At 45.2% G+C, this 19,727-nt stretch overlaps 1 protein-coding gene across 1 annotated transcript in view; it reads left to right on the top strand.

The window, feature by feature from the left end:
• Positions 1-19,727, top strand: part of fras1 (Fraser extracellular matrix complex subunit 1) — a 757,390-nt gene that overhangs the window by 485,466 nt on the left and 252,197 nt on the right. The window contains exons 28-29 of the mRNA XM_070871094.1: positions 5,321-5,405; positions 15,082-15,402. Coding sequence (XP_070727195.1) covers positions 5,321-5,405; positions 15,082-15,402 — 406 coding nt within the window. The remainder of the gene's footprint in view (positions 1-5,320; positions 5,406-15,081; positions 15,403-19,727) is intronic.

Genomic DNA, 19,727 nt, shown 5'->3' with positions numbered 1-19,727 from the left:
ATAGACTTTGCTGCTGTCAATGGGAAAGGTTCAGCACTTTGTCCAAGTGGTCAGATTGAATCCTTCACGCACAGCTGAACTGAACCCGCGCCATTAAACCGCACAAAATGACACCTGACCCGCAACTGTTCACTGAACTCTGGTCATAATGTTCACAATGAATTCACATTACCACATTCACATTACTAGCTAAACATGGGGCGATGTCACTCAGTGCCTTTGGTGCATTCACTGAACACTGGTCATATATTGAGAGATGCTCACTAGCCATTTCTGAACCAAAATAATTAAATATTAATTTCACACAGTTATTAAACATCTCTCAATATTCCACCCACTTTTTGTGGAAGTAATGTAGGATTTCTGAATTAGCAAAGAGTGATTCAAATGGCTCATGAATTATAAACGAATGGTTTTATTCGATGTACTGCGATCCTGAAATTTCGCAGGGGTTCTCCCAATCTCCTGTTGTAACTCAAACAGGAAACTAGCGGAATCTCCAAGGAGACAGCAGACACCCAGTGTAACCCAGTGTTTCCCACTGTTTAGGGGAGATTACACTGGAGTTACGATGAGAAATCAAGAGATCCCCCATGGAATCTTCAGGGCCATTGTTCCAAAACTTGTCCTTTCATTTAGGATATTGATTCAGTGCAAACCCTAATATTTCTTGTAGCGATTTTCATTTTTTAACAGTTGCACTGTTAGAAGATGAAATTGTGTTGTGTGACATTCACATATGAATGTGTTGATGCACTTATATGCCACTATTGCTAATTTTTGTGCTTTTGTCTGTACATATTGCAAATGAAATTGTTTCTCTGTACTAACTTGTTTTCCCGCTCAGTTGCATGCCCTACTCTTCAGCTTCCTTTCAGAAGACCAATAGCAGAGGCTTCTGAGAATATTAGTTTCATGAGGCTAGATTTTCCATTATTTTGGCATGCATAACGCCCACTTAACGTCCATTTTAACACTGAAATGAGGTGTAACGCCCATATATCGCCCATTTAGCCACAAAATAGAAACTGACGCCCATTTTTCGGACACTTATCGGCGAGCGTTACTTTCGGCATGTAACGCCGGGAAAAAATAATACCGCGGAATCAAGAGAATGGGCGAAACCAATGCCCATAATATCGGCCAGCATTACTATCGGTATGTAATTAATGCCGAGATTCAATAATACCCACTTTTTTTTGTGCAAAGATCAAATTTGCCGAAACTAACACCCAGGAGATCGGCCAGCATCACTTTCACCACCTTGCACACATCTCGCCCACAATCTCGCTTGCCCAAAACACCGTTCTGAAAAAGTGGAACTGTTCTGAACTAATCACAGCGGTGTGGACGCCATTTTTCAAATCGCAGATTGCTTCATTGAAAAGGGTGCTTCAACTTCGGGGGGGGGGTGTGGGGGAGCGGGTGTCGGGTCTGGTCCGGAGGCGGGGGGGGGATCTGGTCCGGAGGCAGGGGGGGGGAGTGGGTGTCGGGTCTGGTCAGGGTGGGGGGGGAAGCAGGAGCTGGCCATGGGAGGAGCCTTATTCACGCAGCCCCAGTGAGGCCATTGGGCCAGGGCTAGGGGCTGCGTGCTTCGGGCCCCTCCCACACAGTTCGGCGCCTGGAGCTACTGCATTTGCGTGCCCACTGTAGCGCGCATGTGCAGAGGTCCCGGCACTGTTTTCAGCGCAGGGACCTGGCTCCGCCCCCTCCACAGCTCGTGCTGGCTGCGCCGAGGGCCAGAGGACCTACAGGTAGGTGGAGAATACCGAGGATTTTTTTAGGCGCGAAAAACGGGCGCCCAGCTCGAAGGGGCGCCCGTTTTTTTTCTTGTGAAAACTTGGGCCCACAATGTGGTCCAGAAAACAATTCGTGTGCTTAAGCACCGCTTTAGATGCCTGGAGCACTCAGAGGGGAGCTACAATACAACCCTGAGCAAGTAGCTAAATTCGTGATCGTGTGCTCCATGCTGCACAATCTGGCTATCAGGAGGGGCCAAGAATTGCCAGAAGGGACTGATGGTCCACCTCAGGAGAGAGAGGAAGAAGAGGACGAGGGGCTGGACACTGACCTTGGGCTAGACAATCATGCTGACTATGCAACCATGTCCACGCCGCACTCCAGACTGCAGGAAAGGCCCGTGGTGGCTACATAGCTGCAAGACTCTTACCTCAGGAGCTCATAAATGAGCGATTTGCCTGAAAGAATGTTGCTGTTATTGACTGTGCAGCTCAGACATCAATGGTGGGCATCACCTTGGTGCCAGTTAAAGTTTAAGTTGATTCAACTAAAGTTTAAGTTGATTCAACTTAAATTTAATTATATTCTTTCATGTTAAGGAATCACCAGTGTGTAACGGTCCAGCTATCTGAGACGATGCGCAACAAGGTTATATTGAATAAAAACCATTTAATATGACCATTGGTCTGAAATCATAAGTATCACGGGCAAAAACACCCCACCCCACCCCACCCCACTTTTTCAACCATTGACACCAATCAAATGGTCAACATGTCCAGCAACACAGAATACAAATGCAAACCAGGAAGATAGCCACCACCCCCCCATTCATTACAACAAATTGCATACACCCAGATGGAGATATAACAAAGCCATCATCTGCGGACATGCACCTCACTTTCCTTCTCCCCACCTCTACTCCTTCCCCTCCTTCCTCCATGCCGCCTGGCTAAGGAGCTCCTCGGGCCGTGCCTCATTGGGTGGGGATGAAGATAGATGTGGTGGTTGCACGGGTACGGAATCGGGGAGTACCGAGGTGGGAACATTCTCGGATCCAGAAACAGGATCTTGCTCCTGCCTCTCATCTGTCGTTGGCACTGGGGGTGCGGAACCTAGGGGTGGAGTTCCGTGCTCCGGGACCACTGGGAGGCCTGTGCCAGCAGTGTTCCTGGCTATCGCCTCCAGGGCCTCTGCCATCTGCGGAACGTACTCCGTCATGGTGCAGGAGATGCTGGTCAGCTGTCGGGATATTCGCCCCAATGTATTTAGGATCTGGTCACCTATGTCTACAGTTCTCCTGGACAACTTTACCATCTCTCCACTCTCATTTGGCGCTCGTGGACCAGACCTGCCGCGTCCACTAAACCTCCGGGGGGTCGGCGCCATCGTGGGACAAATGGGGTGCCCTGTGGCGAGGTGCTTAGGTCAGGAACCTCCAGAGTGGAGGCGGGACTGGCCGGAGGAGCACTAGATGGCCTTGGGGTGGAATGCCTTCTGGAGCCTGGCAATGCAGACTCCTCAATATTGAACAGACCCAGCTGATTGACAGGCGAGAATCGGAGCTCCTCAGCACCAGATGTATGATCGTCCGCCGAGTCCGGCCCCGCGCCCCCACCTTCTGGCCTCTGTGGTCTTGCCTGGGGACGTGCTGCTGGCTGAGCTGCAAAACACAAATCAGGTTATTAGAGGAGAAACGGGTGCTAGGGTCACAAGGTGAGACCAGCGCTCCACACAGCATATGCACGCCAAAAGCGCCACCGCTCTCAAAATCATCACAGACATCACATTTCATGACAATGAACACATTCTGCATTGCAATGATTCCCATGAGGCCAGCATTATTTATAGGACAATTTTAGAAACCATCTATCATATATTATTGTTCAGATATGAGTGGGTATGGCATCAGTTGACCTTACATCATGCAATGGTGTATACTTTACTCACGTGGCTTCACTTCAGGGTTTGCAGCTGCCTGCATGGCCGTCCGGGGTTGCCTTTCCACTAGTGTGAGCAACCGCTTCTCCATGTCAGTGATGTCGCTGGTGACTGGTGGCCCCCCACCCGTTCGCCTCTGCTTGGACCTATTTGTCGATAGCTTCTTCTGTAAAATGTAACAGGACGACATGGCATGAGATCATTGCATGATATCATGGTTAGGTACTGTCACAGAGACTGATACAACACATACCGACCGATGTAATCATGATTATTATGATAATTATCATTCTTTACTTAAAGACGTGCACCGTGACCGCAGGCTTTGAGTACAATATTCCCAGTAAGACCTCACATCTGATGATAGTCACTCATGACTCTTACAATCAAATTATATAAATACATAAGTACATGTAAATAATACTTACTCTTGCGGATCCGACAAGGTCGTTCCATCGCTTGCCCTCACGCATCTCGTTGGTTGCCGACGAGACCACCTCGGCTATCTCGGCTCATATCTTCTGGTCGGCCTTTGGTGTGGGCTTCCTACGCCCTTCCTGTATCAAATCGCCCAACGTGACTGGACCTTCTGCAGGAGAGAGGCATTCGCCTCATCCGAGAGCCTCCTCTCTCTCTTGTGTCCTCCCATTTGTTCCTCTCCCAGTTCACTGCTCTCACCAGCGTCAGTCTCCACAGCGTGCTGTGTCACCTCCTCCTCTCCCTCCATTATAGGCACCAAATTTGGGAAAATATATGGCTGGTCACAGCTAATTCTTTTTTTGCACAATTTGCTATAAAGCTCGAAACTTCCTCCTTCCTCCCAAAGCAGCCACACCACACCCGCACACTCCCTCTCAGCTCCCTCTCTCTCTGTCTCCTCTTATGTGCATGTAATGATGACCCTTGACCTCCTGAATCGCGGGAATGGAGCATTGCCATGCCATTGCTAAGGACGGCAACACTTTACAGCAGAAGGTCAGAGATTCAGATCGCTCGCGGTAATGCTCAATTTTTAAAATGGAGACGAGGGGTTTTGAAAATGAACGACAAGCCAGCGAGCTGAAAACCCATTTTTATCGCCCATGGATTGTCAAAACTATCGAACTAATTTAAATCTTGCCATTTAGAACCTTGTGTACATTGTTAAATAATACACATTTCATATGTTAACAATCAAATCCCAACTCTATTTGTAAATATACAGCAGAACATGGTTATGTGAATGAATCAGAATTGACAACATTTGTCCAATGTATTACCAGAACCTATGGGTAAAATTTCATCAGTGTTGGAGAACACACCAAAGGTAGTGATGGTTCCAGCCACACTGAGAATACAGGGACCATTTCTGAACTAATATTGGCGTCATCTAGCAAACACTTGGAATAAAGGGTATATTTTGTGATTCTAGTTCATTATTAAGAGTTCACAGAAATCATTTTGTTGTGTTGCTGTCATATAGTGGGAGCCATTTGTGTATTTTGAAAGTTGCAGAGCACGATTAGACTTCAAAGGTGAAATCCTCTGATGTTCTGTATGAGATTATAAAGTCAGCTAAGTATAGTTTGTAATAGTTCACAACATTAAAAATAACTGGTAATTTCCTGTTACTGTAATATTTTGTGCTGTCTTTTTTTGCCAGGAGGGGTCAGTTTACCCTGAAAGCCAGTGACCACCAACTATTCTCCCTTCCAGAAACAATTAATATTCAAGCTCTTTCATTCAAGGTACTAACTGAAATTAAATATTTCCTGCTTATACTTTCAAAGCTTTGTGTATCAGATCTTTTTTTTTACTGAAGAAGCAGAGGTTCCTCGCAGTAAAGTAAATTAAAGGACAACAATGCCCAGATTTTAACCTGTACTGATCATTTTTCACTCTCCTCACAGAGGCATTGTTGAATCAGCCTTTCACCCATTTTAATCTCCAGCAATCTCCTCCCAGAACTGGATTCTCGCTTTTGAGAAGGTCATTGCCATTTTATGATCTTAATGAAGAGGAAATTATATACCTGAGAACAAGGAACTTCCCATTGTGAGCACTTCCTGTCTGTGAATAGAGTATACCAGACAAATAATGATGCATACCCTACTTTTGTCTGAAGGAATAAAATACAGGCAACAAAGTGTGAATGTGTTATAAGAGTTAGGTCAGTATTCTGAAAAAATGTACCCATCTGTACACCAGTACTCATTAATTCCCTAAACTTGAATTGTTTGCAATGGGAATTTCTTGGGCCCCAAAATTGGTGGCCTTTACGCCGATGTTTTGCCGCCAGTCTCCCCTCTGCGCCAGTTTCCACTTGCGCTGTAGTCGGCGGGAGGGGAGTACCGCTGGGAACCGCCCGCTGACAGCCTCTGGCGGCCAAGGAGCACAAGTGTCCTCCCGCCCGCTGAGCTGCCAGTTTGGTGCGGGCGGGAGTCATCGGCGGCAGGGGGAAGGATCACTACGTGGAGGCAGATCTAACCCCGGCAATAAGTACGAAGACCTGCAAAAATAGGTTGGTGAACTTAAAGTTTTTTTTTTTCCAGCGTCTTACCTGAATGGGCTCCCCTGAAGGTCTTCCGGTGTTTTGTTTTATTTTTGGTGATGATTTTCATTTTCAGGTCTTCCACCCTCCCTGGGTCCGACTCCATCCTTGGTGGCACTTGGGCGGCAATCGCATTTGACGCCGAGATTGAGAGCTCCCGCCAGGTGCCACCCAGATTGACGCCGTAAGCTGTTATTTGGCGGCCAGGCGGTACTGACATTTCTTTTAGAGGAATCTTCCTGGCAAAGTACTGCCTGGTCTCTCGGTGGCCATTGGCAGTCCTTTGGGTGACACTTGAGCAGGTCTTGGCCTTCACCAATTTCGGGCCTTTGCCCTCTGATACCTTGCTATCTTGAGAAATAAAGAATTATCATGGTATTAACAGGTATTTGTTTAAAAAGTACAACTTGCATTTAGTTTTGGGTATTTGCTTTGCTGCAGGTTGAGCTGTGATATGGTGAGACATCGAGTTGCTATGGCTGAGGCTGTTGTGCTGAGAGACTTTGCATCTCACTTATAGCAAAGCAGCTTTCACAGTACAAATGTCTGCCCAAGTTGTAGAACCAAATTAATTTTTGTGCTGTGGAAGAGAGCATAAAAAACTTTTTGGTGAGAACAGTGGGGAAAAATGGTACAGGATTTCTCAGCTGCACTACGAAGTACTTGAAGAGATTGGTGTGCAAAATTAAAGCACATGGTATTGGGGGTAATGTATTGACGTGGATAGAGACAGTAAGCAGAGAGTCGGGATAAACGGGTCCTTTTCAGAATGGCAGGCAGTGACTAGTGGGGTGCCGCAGGGCTCAGTGCTGGGACCAGTTATTTACAATATACATCAATGATTTAGATGAAGGAATTAAGAGTAATATTTCCAAGTTTGCAAATGATACTAAGCTGGGTGGCGATGTGAGCTGTGAGGAGGATGCTAAGATGCTGCAGGGTGACTTGGACAGGTTAGGGTGAGTGGGCAAATGCATGGCAGATGCAGTATAATGTGGATAAATGTGAGGTTATCCATTTTAGTGGCAAAAACACGAAGGCAGAATATTATCTGAATGGTGGCAGATTAGGAAAAGGGAGGTGCAATGAGGCCTGGGTGTCACGGTACATCAGTCATTGAAGGTTGGCATGCAGGTGCAGCAGGCGGTGAAGAAGGCAAATGGCATGTTGGCCTTCATAGCTAGGGGATTTGAGTATAGGAGCAGGGAGGTCTTGCTGCAGCTGTGCAGTGCCTTGGTGAGGCCTCACCTGGAATATTGTGTTCAGTTTTGGTCTCCTAATCTTGCTATTGAGGGAGTGCAGCGAAGGTTCACCAGACTGATTCCCGGGATGGCAGGACTGACATATGAGGAGAAACTGGATCGACTGGGCCTGTATTCACTGGAGTTTAGAAGAATGAGAGGGGATCGCATCGAAACATAGAAAATTCTGACGGGACTGGACAGGTTAGATGCAGGAAGAATGTTCCCGATACTGGGGAAGTCCAAAACCAGGGGTCATAGTCTTAGGATAAGGGGTAAGCCATTTAGGACTGAGATGAGGAGAAACTTCTTCATTCAGAGAATTGTTAACCTGTGGAATTCTCTTCTGCAGAGAGTTGTTGATGTTACTTCGTTAGATATATTCAAGAGGGAGTTGGATATGCCCCTTACGGCTAAAGGGATCAAGGGGTATGGAGAGAAAGCAGGAAAGGGGTGAATGATCAGCCATGATCTTATTGAATGGTGGTGCAGGCTCGAAAGGCCGAATGGCCTACTCCTGCACCTATTTTTCTATGTTTCTATGAAACGAGAATTTCACGGATTTTAATTGCAGCATAAAGAGATATTGAGGTGAAGGACCTAAATGAAAATGCATGGGTTCCATTCCCAGTACTGACATCCCTCACCTTGATGAAAACAAAAACAAATCCACCCATGACTTGTGTGTCATGGCTCTCCTCTGATGTCACAGCCAAAGTTACGAACTTATCTTGTAAGAAACCTCACACTAAAACTTCTGTTCCGCAACGTCATGGCATAGCATATCAAAGCATATATTGTATTTTCTAAATTCTCAGTTATCAAAAACAAAATCACAAAATGCACAGCAAACCAATAAGCATCTGAATGAGAAAGATAAGTTGTGCGTTATCCTCCTTTCAGATGCTAACTAGCCAGCTGTGCATTCCCAGCAAAATTAGATTCTAATTTAGTATTTCATTGTTTACTGTTTCTTTGGACTTCTTGTTTATCACACCTGAACTCTGCCTTCAAAGCTGACCCTGTACATTTCCCACTTTACAAATTTGATACAGAATTTGTAGGGGTGATTTTAACCCTGCCTACTTGATGGAAACCAGGGAGGGTAAGCAGTTAAAATCGACCAGGTGCCTAACCCGCCAATGACCGGCTTGGGTCCCACCGTCTTTCATTTTAATCTGCTCTTCCGAGCAGGCAGTAAAAGCACCTGCCTGAAGCCTGAAGGTGCTTGTGTAGATCGGGGTCCGATTATACCATTGGGCCCCAATTACAATGTTAACTCTGGCCTCAGTGGGGAAACCTCTGCAGCTTTCCTGTCAGGTGAAGAGAATAGAAAGAGGGTCTGACATTAGAAGAGGACATTTACAGTAAGTTTTCTTGCTTTCCTTGTGGGGCCAAGAAGGAGCAAGAGTACACCTCCGGGTCGCACAAGGAAATTTTAGACCTCCCCTGCACCAGGTTCCATCCCCTTCCCTCCCGTGAGAACCTCCTGGAAACCCCACCACACAACTTACCTTCTTGCCGGCCAGCCTACCTTTCATGCCAGCCGGCAACCTTCAGCTGCCTAAACATCCATCCACATTCACCGCCGAGCTGCCACTTCCCATCTGTTTCAAACCAGCAGTGTGTAGATGGGGTGCAGAATTTAAATCGTCCGGGCCTCAAGCTGCCATGGTCAGCCATATTTGGCGCTCATCTCAAAGCCTGCCCACCTGCCCAAATTCCGCTGCTGTGTAAATTTCGCCCTTAAGCGTCTACCATAATATAGGAACCAGATTAACAAGAAAATCATTAAATTTCAAGGACATACAATTTAGCATCGATCTAGCTCCAATAGATTCTTCTGGATACATTTCATGAATTCACTCAACTCAAAATACTAGGCTTGTAGTCATAACATGGGATAGTGAAGAAGTACCTTATATCAGGTACTTCACCTCTTTGAAATCCATACCATTATAGTTTGCTTCCAGTGAAGGTGAATGATTGGCCTGACCACTTCGTGTTGTGGTTTGGAAGAACTGAGTTATTCAATCAAGTGGAAAAATAATGCAGCAGATTATCACACATTGTGTGTTTAACATAGCATGTAACTTATGAGCAAGTCAGCTTACATAAAGGGAAAAATTATTTCAAGCCTATAAGATATGAAAAGTATTTAGATACCCACTTAATTATTCCGTCTTAACCTTTCTTGTTGGTTGGAAGACTGGGACAGCAATTACAAGATCCATAAGGAGTTATTTTTAATTTGTCCTTGAGATGTGGGTGATGCTGGTGAGGCCCACCCACGGTTGCCCTAAGAAGGTGGTGGTGGGCCTATTTCTTGGAACACTCTAGTACTTGTGCTGAAGGTTCTCCCATGATGGAAGCTATGGGACTGACTTAGCTCCTCGCCCCGATTGGGGGCGGTAGGCTTCCGGGGCCGGGACTTCCTGCGCTGCCATAGAGTCCCACCCTGTCGCGGAATGGGATCGTGTGCCCCTCCAAGGAAGCCGAATGCTGGAGACGGCGCTCACGAGGAGGCGGTACAGCGCTGAGTCCAGCGCGGCGCTGAGGAGGTCAGCGCTACACCGAGCATCTACGTAGTGCTTAATCGCTACAACGCCCCTCTCTCTCAATTAAAATGGAGGGCTGCTGCGCACTCTGCAGGCCCTTTGGAGGCCAGCCACTGGGCCACCAGAGACTCAATCAGCTGGGCCAGCAGCCCGGCACCCAAAGCGAAGTGCTGGGCTGCATGATGTTGGCCCGGTTGATGCGAGGGCTGCCATTGTCGGGCCAACCTAAGCCCCGCAAAGCTGGAATTGACATCCGCCCGCGCCAGTCTCATGGCCCGCGGGGCAATTTACCCCGTGGGTTGTTAAGGGGCAATGAGGGGTTGGCGCGCATGTCGCTGACGTCATCGGTGGTTGTTGCCGGACAGGGGCGCCAATCGTGGGGCGTGGCGCTATCAAGGCAGCGTCCCCCAAACCTCCGGCGCAATTTCCCCGGAGGTCTTCCCCTGAGCGAAAAAGCCATAGCGCCCCCCGGAATCACTAACAGGGCTATAAAAAGGGGAAATTTCGGCCTCTCTGTACCTTATTGGCCCAACAATTCCAGCCTCCCGGGTCCGTACGAAGTGTGTTCGGACGCGGGAAGGCATCACAAAAGCCGGTTTTCAGCGCACAATGCTGGAGCTTGACAGATCTTCTACATCTCGGGAGCGAGGACATTTGCATGGGCAAGATTGCAGTATTAACCCACATCTTGCCCAGCAAATGTCCTGAAAACTCTTGTGGCTGATAAAAGCAGGCACATAGCCTTCTTTTACAGGTGTAAGAGTTTTAAAACACACCTAAAACATAAAAAATTAAATTAAAAAAACGCATTTTATTTTTAAAAACCCTGCCCACTATGCTAAATTTATTTTAAAGCATAATTAAATAAACTTTTTTAAAAATCGGGAAAATATATATTTTTAATAATACATAAATAACTTTAATTTAAATTAATGTTAAATATGTAGTGTATTTTTCTATTTTTTATTAATGTTTTGTGTTTTTCGGGCGGGGGGGTTCTCATTCATAATAATGGGAATTCCAACTTACGGAGTTCCCATTATTATGAATGAGAACATAATTTACCTTGATTGGCTGCCCAGAGCCAATTTATTGCAGCTTCAGCCCTGCGCATGTCCTGATGTGCACGCGCTGCAATGTGCAGTCAGTGGAGGCCTCAGGACTGGGAACTCTCGTGGGCGCAGCAACTTCAGGTAAGTTTCTACAATCCAGTCGAATGCCCGTGGGATAAAGAAACCGGGATTTCTGGGCTATTATGTGAAATAGTGCTTGTGCTTATAAGGGAATGTAGATCAGAGATGCTGTTGAGCCAAAGAGCTAAAAATAATAAAGTTTTAATGCATCATTCTGAGGCTTTCTCTTCTTCCTTTGTCTGAGCATGTTCACTCAGTCTAACTGCTTCCTGTAGTTTGAATGGTTTGCTGCCAAGGTCACATTTTTTCTGGTTGCTACCACGTATTGCATTTAACTGTGCTGAGTGCCTTGATGGAGTGGGGGAAGGGGGTAGTCCTGCAAGGATTTGGAGGGAAAAGTGGCTGGGATCGTTCAGCTCAAATAGAGGGTAGCCATTGTGACTCTGTCCCTATCTTTAGTATCTATTGAATCATCTGTAATGGGTCAATCCTTTCAAGTAAATCATTGCTGAATAATTGACAAGTTTGGCAATTATCTTCTACGCTGTCACTAGGTCTTTTTTGTACTGTTTTTGTTGCGTAGGTTTACATATCACACTAATATGGTGATCTGTCTTATTTAGGCATATTAATGGAAGGTAAACTACATTAATGATAAGTATAATTAATAATTCATATAAACATTAATTAAATATCTCCAGATTCATTAGTGCTAAATAGAAAAATGCTCCGCAAGATGTTCAGACAGCTTTATCACATTATTCTAAGTGTGACTCTTGTCTCAAAGAAGAGGAGGCTGTTTTGTGAAAGATCTTGATATGAATCAGCAGGAGATACATACTAGAAGATGTATAGAGACAAATAAAATCTGAACCAAAAATAAAAGGAAGTATTTCAAGAGCTTTTAACTCAGAGTGCCATTACTGGTTGCTAGTCACTTGTAGAGCTCCTCCAAGACCACCACCTTTGCATGCTCACCTTGATAGCAATTGTACTGCCACTACTGGGTTCTCAACAACAGAGTACTCCTGTACCATAACTACAACAACAACTTGCATTTATATAGCACTGTTAATGGAGTAAAACATCCCACGGTGCTTCACAGGAGCGTTATCAAACATAATTTGACACCGAACTACATTAGGAGATATTCTGATAGATGACCAAAAGATTGGTCAAAGAAGTAGGTTTAAGGGGCGTCTTAAAGGCGGAAAGAGAGGTGGAGAGGTTTAGGGAGGCTATTTCAGGGCTGAGGGCCTAGTTGCCTGAAGGCACGGCCATCAATGGTGGAGCAATGAAAATCGAGGATACGCAAGAGGCCAGAATTAGAAGAGCGAAAAGAACTCAGAGTGTTGTAGGGCCGGAAGAGGTTACAGAGATAGGGCGAAGCCATGGAGGAATTTGAAAACAAGGGATGAGGGATGAATGGGATTTGGTGCAAGTTGGGATACAGGTAGCAGGATTTTGGATGGAGCTGCAAGGTAGGAGTCCGACCTGGAGAACATTGCAGTAGTCGAGTCTAGAGGTAACAAAAACATGGATGAGGGTTTCAGAAGCAGATGAGGTGAGATGAGCATTAAGTTCCTCCTGTACCAGCACTGTTGGGTACTAATTCACTGAGTCATCTTGTATCACCATTGACATGTGCTTAGCTGTACTATTGTTTAGTTCTCTGTTCCTTTCAATTCTTTTCTGTTTTTCCTTTCCCTTGAAGGTGTTGAGATACAGGGGCCGAAATTGCCCCTTTAAGAACTGTTGCCGCAGTAACCGGTCAGTAAGCACCTGTCACTCAGTTGGGGCAGAGGTGCCGACATTTGCGAAATTGCCCACCTTTTTATTTTTGTGCCGGTGGACGTTTCCGTCCCACCCGTGTTCCTGCCCCGTCGGGTATGTGTCGACCCCTTACCGACCGGCGGCAATCCCTTTTCCGCTCCACCGGAGCGGCCGCCGATCGGTGCCCCCGACAGCTTTCCCAGAGCGGGAAGCTGATAGTGGCTGGGCGGCACGTCTGCCCTTAAAGGGGTGTGCGCACTTCCGCGGCCGCCATTTTATTTTAATTGTTGGCCGACTCCGAAGTCTGCGCAACAATAGCAGCCACAGATTCGGCTGGGCCGCCAACAGGCAGCCCGGCACCCCCTCTTGGGTACCAGACCCCTGGCCTGGCCGAAACCTTCCCTGGTGGGAGATCATAGCAGCCCTCCCCTTTAAGTGAAGGGAAGGAACATTGTGACGCATCATAAGCATTGCACTAACATGGTCAGCGCTGTGCTCATGAGTCCGCCCGTACCAACGCAGCCCGACTTCACCACCCCGCCAGAGAAATATTTTAAAAAAGGGCAAAATCCCTTGAAACACCGCACCTCAATTTCGGCCCCACAGTGTCATAGATGTCTGCAATAACCCCTCCAAGTTGGCCATTCCTGATATGTGAGCTAAGACATTGAGTGGTGGCAGGCTATTTGAGCATGAGCTGCATCACAACCAAGCCTGACCTTGTCCTCGTTTGTCATCCGCACACATGCACTTTCCATCAGGGGGATACTGGATAGTAATCATGAGCAGGAATGCTGGCTGATTTATTTTCCCTCACTAGCCTGGAGAAACTGATGCCAACTTACTGCTACAACCACTGTCCCAATTGAAATCGCAGTGCACGGTTTAAGCCTGGAATCATTCTGGTTACACTATGCATTTGCCACTGATGTGTGAGGAAAGTCCATTTATTTAAATCTTTAATGCATTTATGTGATTGACATTATATTCTCAAGATTTAGCAATGGAGAGGTAAAATTGTTTTTTTGCCAAAGTGTGTTGGAGTAAAGTAGTTACCTGTAAAGGCAAATCAAAACTGCTTTATTTGTTTTCAACTATGTCACACTTTCCATTGGGCAGATCTCCTTTATTCTACACTTGTGAGAACTGAAAATGTTCTCAGCAAATCTGAAGGTTTGAGGTGCAGCACTTGGCCCAAAGCAAATGTAATGGGAGGTTTGACTAGATTTACAAATAAATCACCCCAGATTTAATAAGAAATTTTTTTTTGGAATAACTATTCAAGAAAGAAAAAAAGCTTGTGCTTTGAAATAGACTTTATAATAAAAGTGCATGTTATTCATAAAATTCTTTTGGTTTAGTAAGTGTAAATGCCCGATTCGCCCATGATACGGTGAAGATATGCACTTAGTTGGTACCGACTCTTCCCAGCTTGGCAACCTTCTGATCAGTAACCAGGCCATTCCGGGTGTTGATGTATTGGATTCATAACAGCCCTGTCCCTGATATCGGTAAAATTGTCAAGTAAGAATTGCTTCTGATCAGAGAGAACAGAAAACTCTTTGAAGCGGAGAGGGAAGATTTGTTCAAAGTCCCTTTTCTTGGATTACATGGATGAGAAGAAGTATATATTGAAATGGCTCCCCTTCCTCCAAGCTGTACATCTCCTTTCGTGGAAGGTGCTATTTGTGATACCAGTGTTGAATTCTATGAATTATTTCTTCAGAGGTTTGACTCATGTTTGTGGTATACCCAATATGTGTGCTTCCTGCAGTTGATTGAGTACCATATTCCTTAGTTAGGAATATTCGTTGTAGAATAATTATATTAACTGAAAACAAACATTCAATAATTGAAAAGTAAACCACTCTAAGCCTCTAGGACTATAACTCATGTAGCTTGATGAACCAGTTCATAAAATTAATTCATTTTATATTTTAAAATAATTTAATTGTTTGTCCATATTTATCTAAAGGAGCAATTAAGAGAAATGTTTCATTTTCTTTTTTAAAATGTTTTCATTATCCAACAATTTTCCAGACAAGCAGTAATAAAAAGCATTTCATTGAATACTTTAATTTGTTTTACAAATGTAACTGATAATTGCTTTCAAAAGAAGTCATCAAACAGAGAGATAAGTGATTTTTAATTGCTGTCTCTCTTTCCAGGGTCCCTATGTGCTGATTAATAAAGTCCTAGTGCTCAGTAGAGGTGAATTAGCTACCATTTCTAATCTGGTATTGGACATTCAAGATGATGACAACCCTTCGGATGTGATAGTAGTAGTTTTGGACCCTCCAAAACATGGCCGCCTCATCTTGCTCCCGGCAGATTTAAACATACAGCAGTTCAGATTGGAAGATCTCAAAAGGGGACAGCTGCGTTATGCTCATGATGGAACAAACAACCTGCATGACCAGGTGTTACTGCAGATAAACGACGGCCATAACATCCTGAATATTCTCTTCCAGATCAAAATTACTCAGCAGGTACTGACCCAAACTACTTTCTGTAAATTATATTTCTGAATTTTATATAACCTTTTTTGGGGGAGAGGGTAGAATTTTTTATTTATTAAGATTATCAGTATTGTGCCATTTTTTGGTCACAGAGTCAGCATCAAACAATGCAGGTCAGATGTAACCTGAATAGGTTCACCGTATGTTATAGAATCATAGAAATTTGCAGCACAGAAGGAGGCCATTTCAGCCCATTGTGTCCTCACTGGCCAACAAAGAGCTATCCAGCCTAATCCCACTTTCCAGCTCTTGGTCCGTAGTCCTGTAGGTTATGGTACTTCACGTGCACATCCAAGTATTTTGTAAATGTGGTGAGGGTTTCTGCCTCTACCACCCTTTCAGCAAGTGAGTTTCAGACCCCCACCACCCTCTGGATGAAGAAATTTACCCTCAAATCCCCTCTAAATCTTCTACCAATTACTTCAAATCTGTGCCCCCTGGTTGTTGACCCCTCTGCTAATGGAAATAGATCCGTCCTATCCATTCTATCTAGACCCCTCATAATTTTACATACCACAATAAGGTTTTCCCTCAGCCTTCTCTGTTCCAAAGAAAACAACCCCAGCCTATCCAATCTTTCCTCAAATTCTTCAGCCCAGGAAACATCCTCGTAAATCTCCTCTGTACCCTCTCTAGTGCAATCACATCTTTCCTGTAATGTGGTGACCAGAACTGCACTCTAGCTTGCCCTATCAGCCTGAAATAAGATACCACTCTGGCACTTCCACTTCACACACCAGCCGTTCACACAGGGCAATTGCCAGTTTAGGCTAAATTATGAAGTTTTTTTATTCTGTGGACCTACATTCATGAAGAACTGAAATGAGACTCTGGACCTCTCTACAATTTTGACTCGGGAGTCTTTTGCCCCACACATTTGTGCTAAATTTGAATTCTAGTACCAATGCTGAAAGGGAAATGTCTTTTTAATAAAGTATATTGTACAGATTAGTATACAGTTCCCCTTCTTTGCCTGGATCATCTGATCCTGTTAGAGTACCTCCAGATTGATGGTGGCTGTGCACCTGCTCACCCCTTCTGTCCTGACCCAGCGGATCTTCCAGGGTCAGACTAATTATAATAACTGTGGCAGGCTCTTCACAGTGTTTCTGGTCCTGTCGGGTTGACTGCCTGAGATGGGAGCGAAAAATCATTCTGGCACCTTTTGTAACATAACATGACTGGCGATGGGAAATCATTGCGGCACCCACTATGCTCGTTTGGTGAAATCTAGTGGATTGGCCTATAATCTGCTGAGCTCTGTGCTGTTAAACTCCACCTCCCCACCCTCAAGCTTAAGGCACCCCAAATATTGCCAGCTCTGCCCCCTCCCCCGCACCAATGCTGCTGGAACCTGGGACCCCACTGAATTCCAGGATCCCATTCCCCAGAGATGTCAGACCCTAGGAACCCTCTCCCAAGTTCTGCCATACTCTGGGTGGCTACTCCAAATGTTCCCAGATTCTATGATGCCCCTTCCTGTGTTACTCAATCATGATGCACTGCTACCCTCCAACATACATACGCACAACAAACTTCCCCTCCACTTCTGACACAAGCTATCGCCCAGCCTTTTGCTCCCGATTCATTTTCCCCCATGCTACCATATCCCAGGATGTGCTACCCTATTACTGACAGACCGTGATAGCTCCCCCAGTGCTGCATGACTCTCGGACCTTCCCTGCCATAGTGCTGCCATATCTTAGAAGTTTTGCCCTTCTGTCAGTTGGTGGAGTTTCCCAATGTTTCCAGACACTTTTTGCTGCTCCCAATTCCTAGGATACCACTACCTACTCACCACTGCCAGATCTCAAGACTGCACTCAACACAGCCGTATTGTCTTGCCCTAACCCCCACCCCCCCAAGTACTACCAGACCCCAGGGATCTCAAGCTATGACATACCACAGGAATCCCTCGGAGCTTCATATCCCATCCCATCTTCAGTGCTGCCATCTTTTGGATGAGATGTTAAACTGAGGCCCCGTATGTCTTCTCGGTCGGACGTAAAAGATCCCATGGCACTATTTCGAAGAAGAGCAGGGGAATTATCCTCAGTGTCCTGACCAATATCTATCCCTCGATCAACATAACTAAAACAGATTATTTGGTCATTATCTGTTTGTGGGAGTTTGCTGTGTGCAAATTGGCTGCTGCATTTCTCACATTACAACAGTGACTACACTTCAAAAGTACTTCATTGCCTGTAAAATGCTTTAAGACATCTGGTGGTCATGAAAGACGCTATATAAATGCAAGTCTTTCTTTCTCTTCCTGACACCAGTGCTCATGGACCCTGGTATCTCCCATTAATGCTTTCAAAACCAGGTGCCTCCAATTTCTCTCCTTGTAATAAACTGTTAAGCTATCAGTTAATCCCCATTACTACCAAACCCTATAAAGAAGGGCCCAATAACAATTTCTGGGTTCCCCACTGCCCAAGTTTCGAGTCAGCATCAGATTTCACCTCTGAATTCACAGGGGATGAATTTCTGCAGGGGTTTTCCTGATCATCTCTCATAGTTTTGGCAGAAGAGCCAGAGAAACCCTGGAAAAGTGGTGTAAACCCACACACAAATTAACCCCGTGGAAATTAACCCCCATATTTTTGTCTTAGCCACTAATCTCAGACGTAGAACCATGTGAAATGTTTTAAGTAGAAAGTAATAGGAAATTCCTATGTTTCAAAATATCAGTGAGTTCAGTGATATCGGAATATCTAACACCGCAGTTGAAGACAAAACATTTACAATAGATGCCTTGAGATACATGCACATAATTTCAGCAGGCTAGTCAGATAAAAGTTAGTCTCGATTCATTTCATTTTTTATAAAAACAACCACAAGGCACTCAATCAGCATAAAGTTGGTAGGTGGTCCAATAGTTGATAATAGCTACAGGGTATTACATTACAGATGAAAAAAAGCAGAATACTGTAGATGCTGGAAATCTGAAATAAAGCAGTAAATGCTGGAAATACTCAGCAAATCAAGCAGCATCTGTGGAGAGAGAAACAAAGTTAACGTTTCAGGTTGATGACCTTTCATCAGAACATTACAGATGAATCTGTTTTCATCTGAAGAGGTGCCTGGATATTGTCCAAGAGAAATCTACTACAAGCTAATTTCTGTTTGTCCAAAGTTTAACATTTGATCTTGGTCTGCATTGCATTGCGAAGCACCAAATTGCAATGATATTTCTCAGTCAGTTTATAGAATTATTTATTCATTTGTTGCATTTCAGTATTCGGGGTATTTACATATTTTGTGAACTTTTTACTGCTATAAGTTTGCAGAAGTTTTTATTTCAGGGTCAATTTTTCAAGCCCTCACCTACTGTGAGGTACTTTGCATATCACGAACATGCACCTGCTTGAGTATTCCACTGGGCGTTCATGGCATGTTAGGTACCTCACCATGTGCGAAAGCAAGGAAAATCTACACTTTGGTTCACTCTCAAATAATCAGCGTTGGGGCTTCATATCATGTTATCAAGGTGCTTATCCTGTCTGGTAATTCATACACTCTAACATCAGTAGATATCAGCCATACCCATCATGAAGAATTGGCCGATGAAGGAAAGGTGCGTATATCTGAGAAAAAGTTAACCCTTACAGCTGCCTATTCTTCTGCTTCTCATGAGTTTTGTATGTGTGTGGCAGCTGAATTTTCCTACCTGATTTTCAGCGATATTCCAGCAAGTGGGGTTGGAAAATGAGGTGATGATCTGTCATGCCAGATCCCCACTTATAATCCAGTATTGTGCCTCTCCTTAGCACAGCGCATTAGTTTTACACCACTTGGTCACTCTGGGGCTGAAATTGATGGTCTTACAGCCCACTGCCGCTGACATTCCTTCTCGAGTTGTGCCCAGTGCCAGTTTCGATTTGGTCTGGAGCAGGTGGGAGGGGAGAACCACCGGGAACCACCCACTGACTTCAGCGGACGGCCAAGTGGCGCAACTGACCTCCCGCCAGCCGAGATGCCAGATTGGTGTGGGTGGAAGTTGGCGCCAGAACGGGGATGGACCGCTGCGAGGAGGCTGGTCTATTACCGATGGTGAGTATGAAGGGCTGAAAAAAAGGTTAGTAATTTTAACATTTTTCTTTTCAGCGACTTACCTTGATGGGGTCCCCTGAAGGTCTTACGCTGTTTTTTTTAATGCATTTTATTTGCAATTCTTCGACCCTCCGTAGGCCCGACTCCATCCCTGGTGGTCCTAGGCGGCAAGCACCTTTGCCAATGAGAATGAGAGCTCCCGCCCGCTGCCACCCATATTGATGGCGTAAGTCCCGCTT

The sequence above is a fragment of the Pristiophorus japonicus genome, chromosome 2, assembly GCF_044704955.1.
Source record: "Pristiophorus japonicus isolate sPriJap1 chromosome 2, sPriJap1.hap1, whole genome shotgun sequence".
NCBI classification, from domain to species: Eukaryota; Metazoa; Chordata; class Chondrichthyes; family Pristiophoridae; genus Pristiophorus; species Pristiophorus japonicus.
Note: the sequence above shows the minus strand (reverse complement) of the source record. Positions and strands in the feature narration are given on the sequence as shown.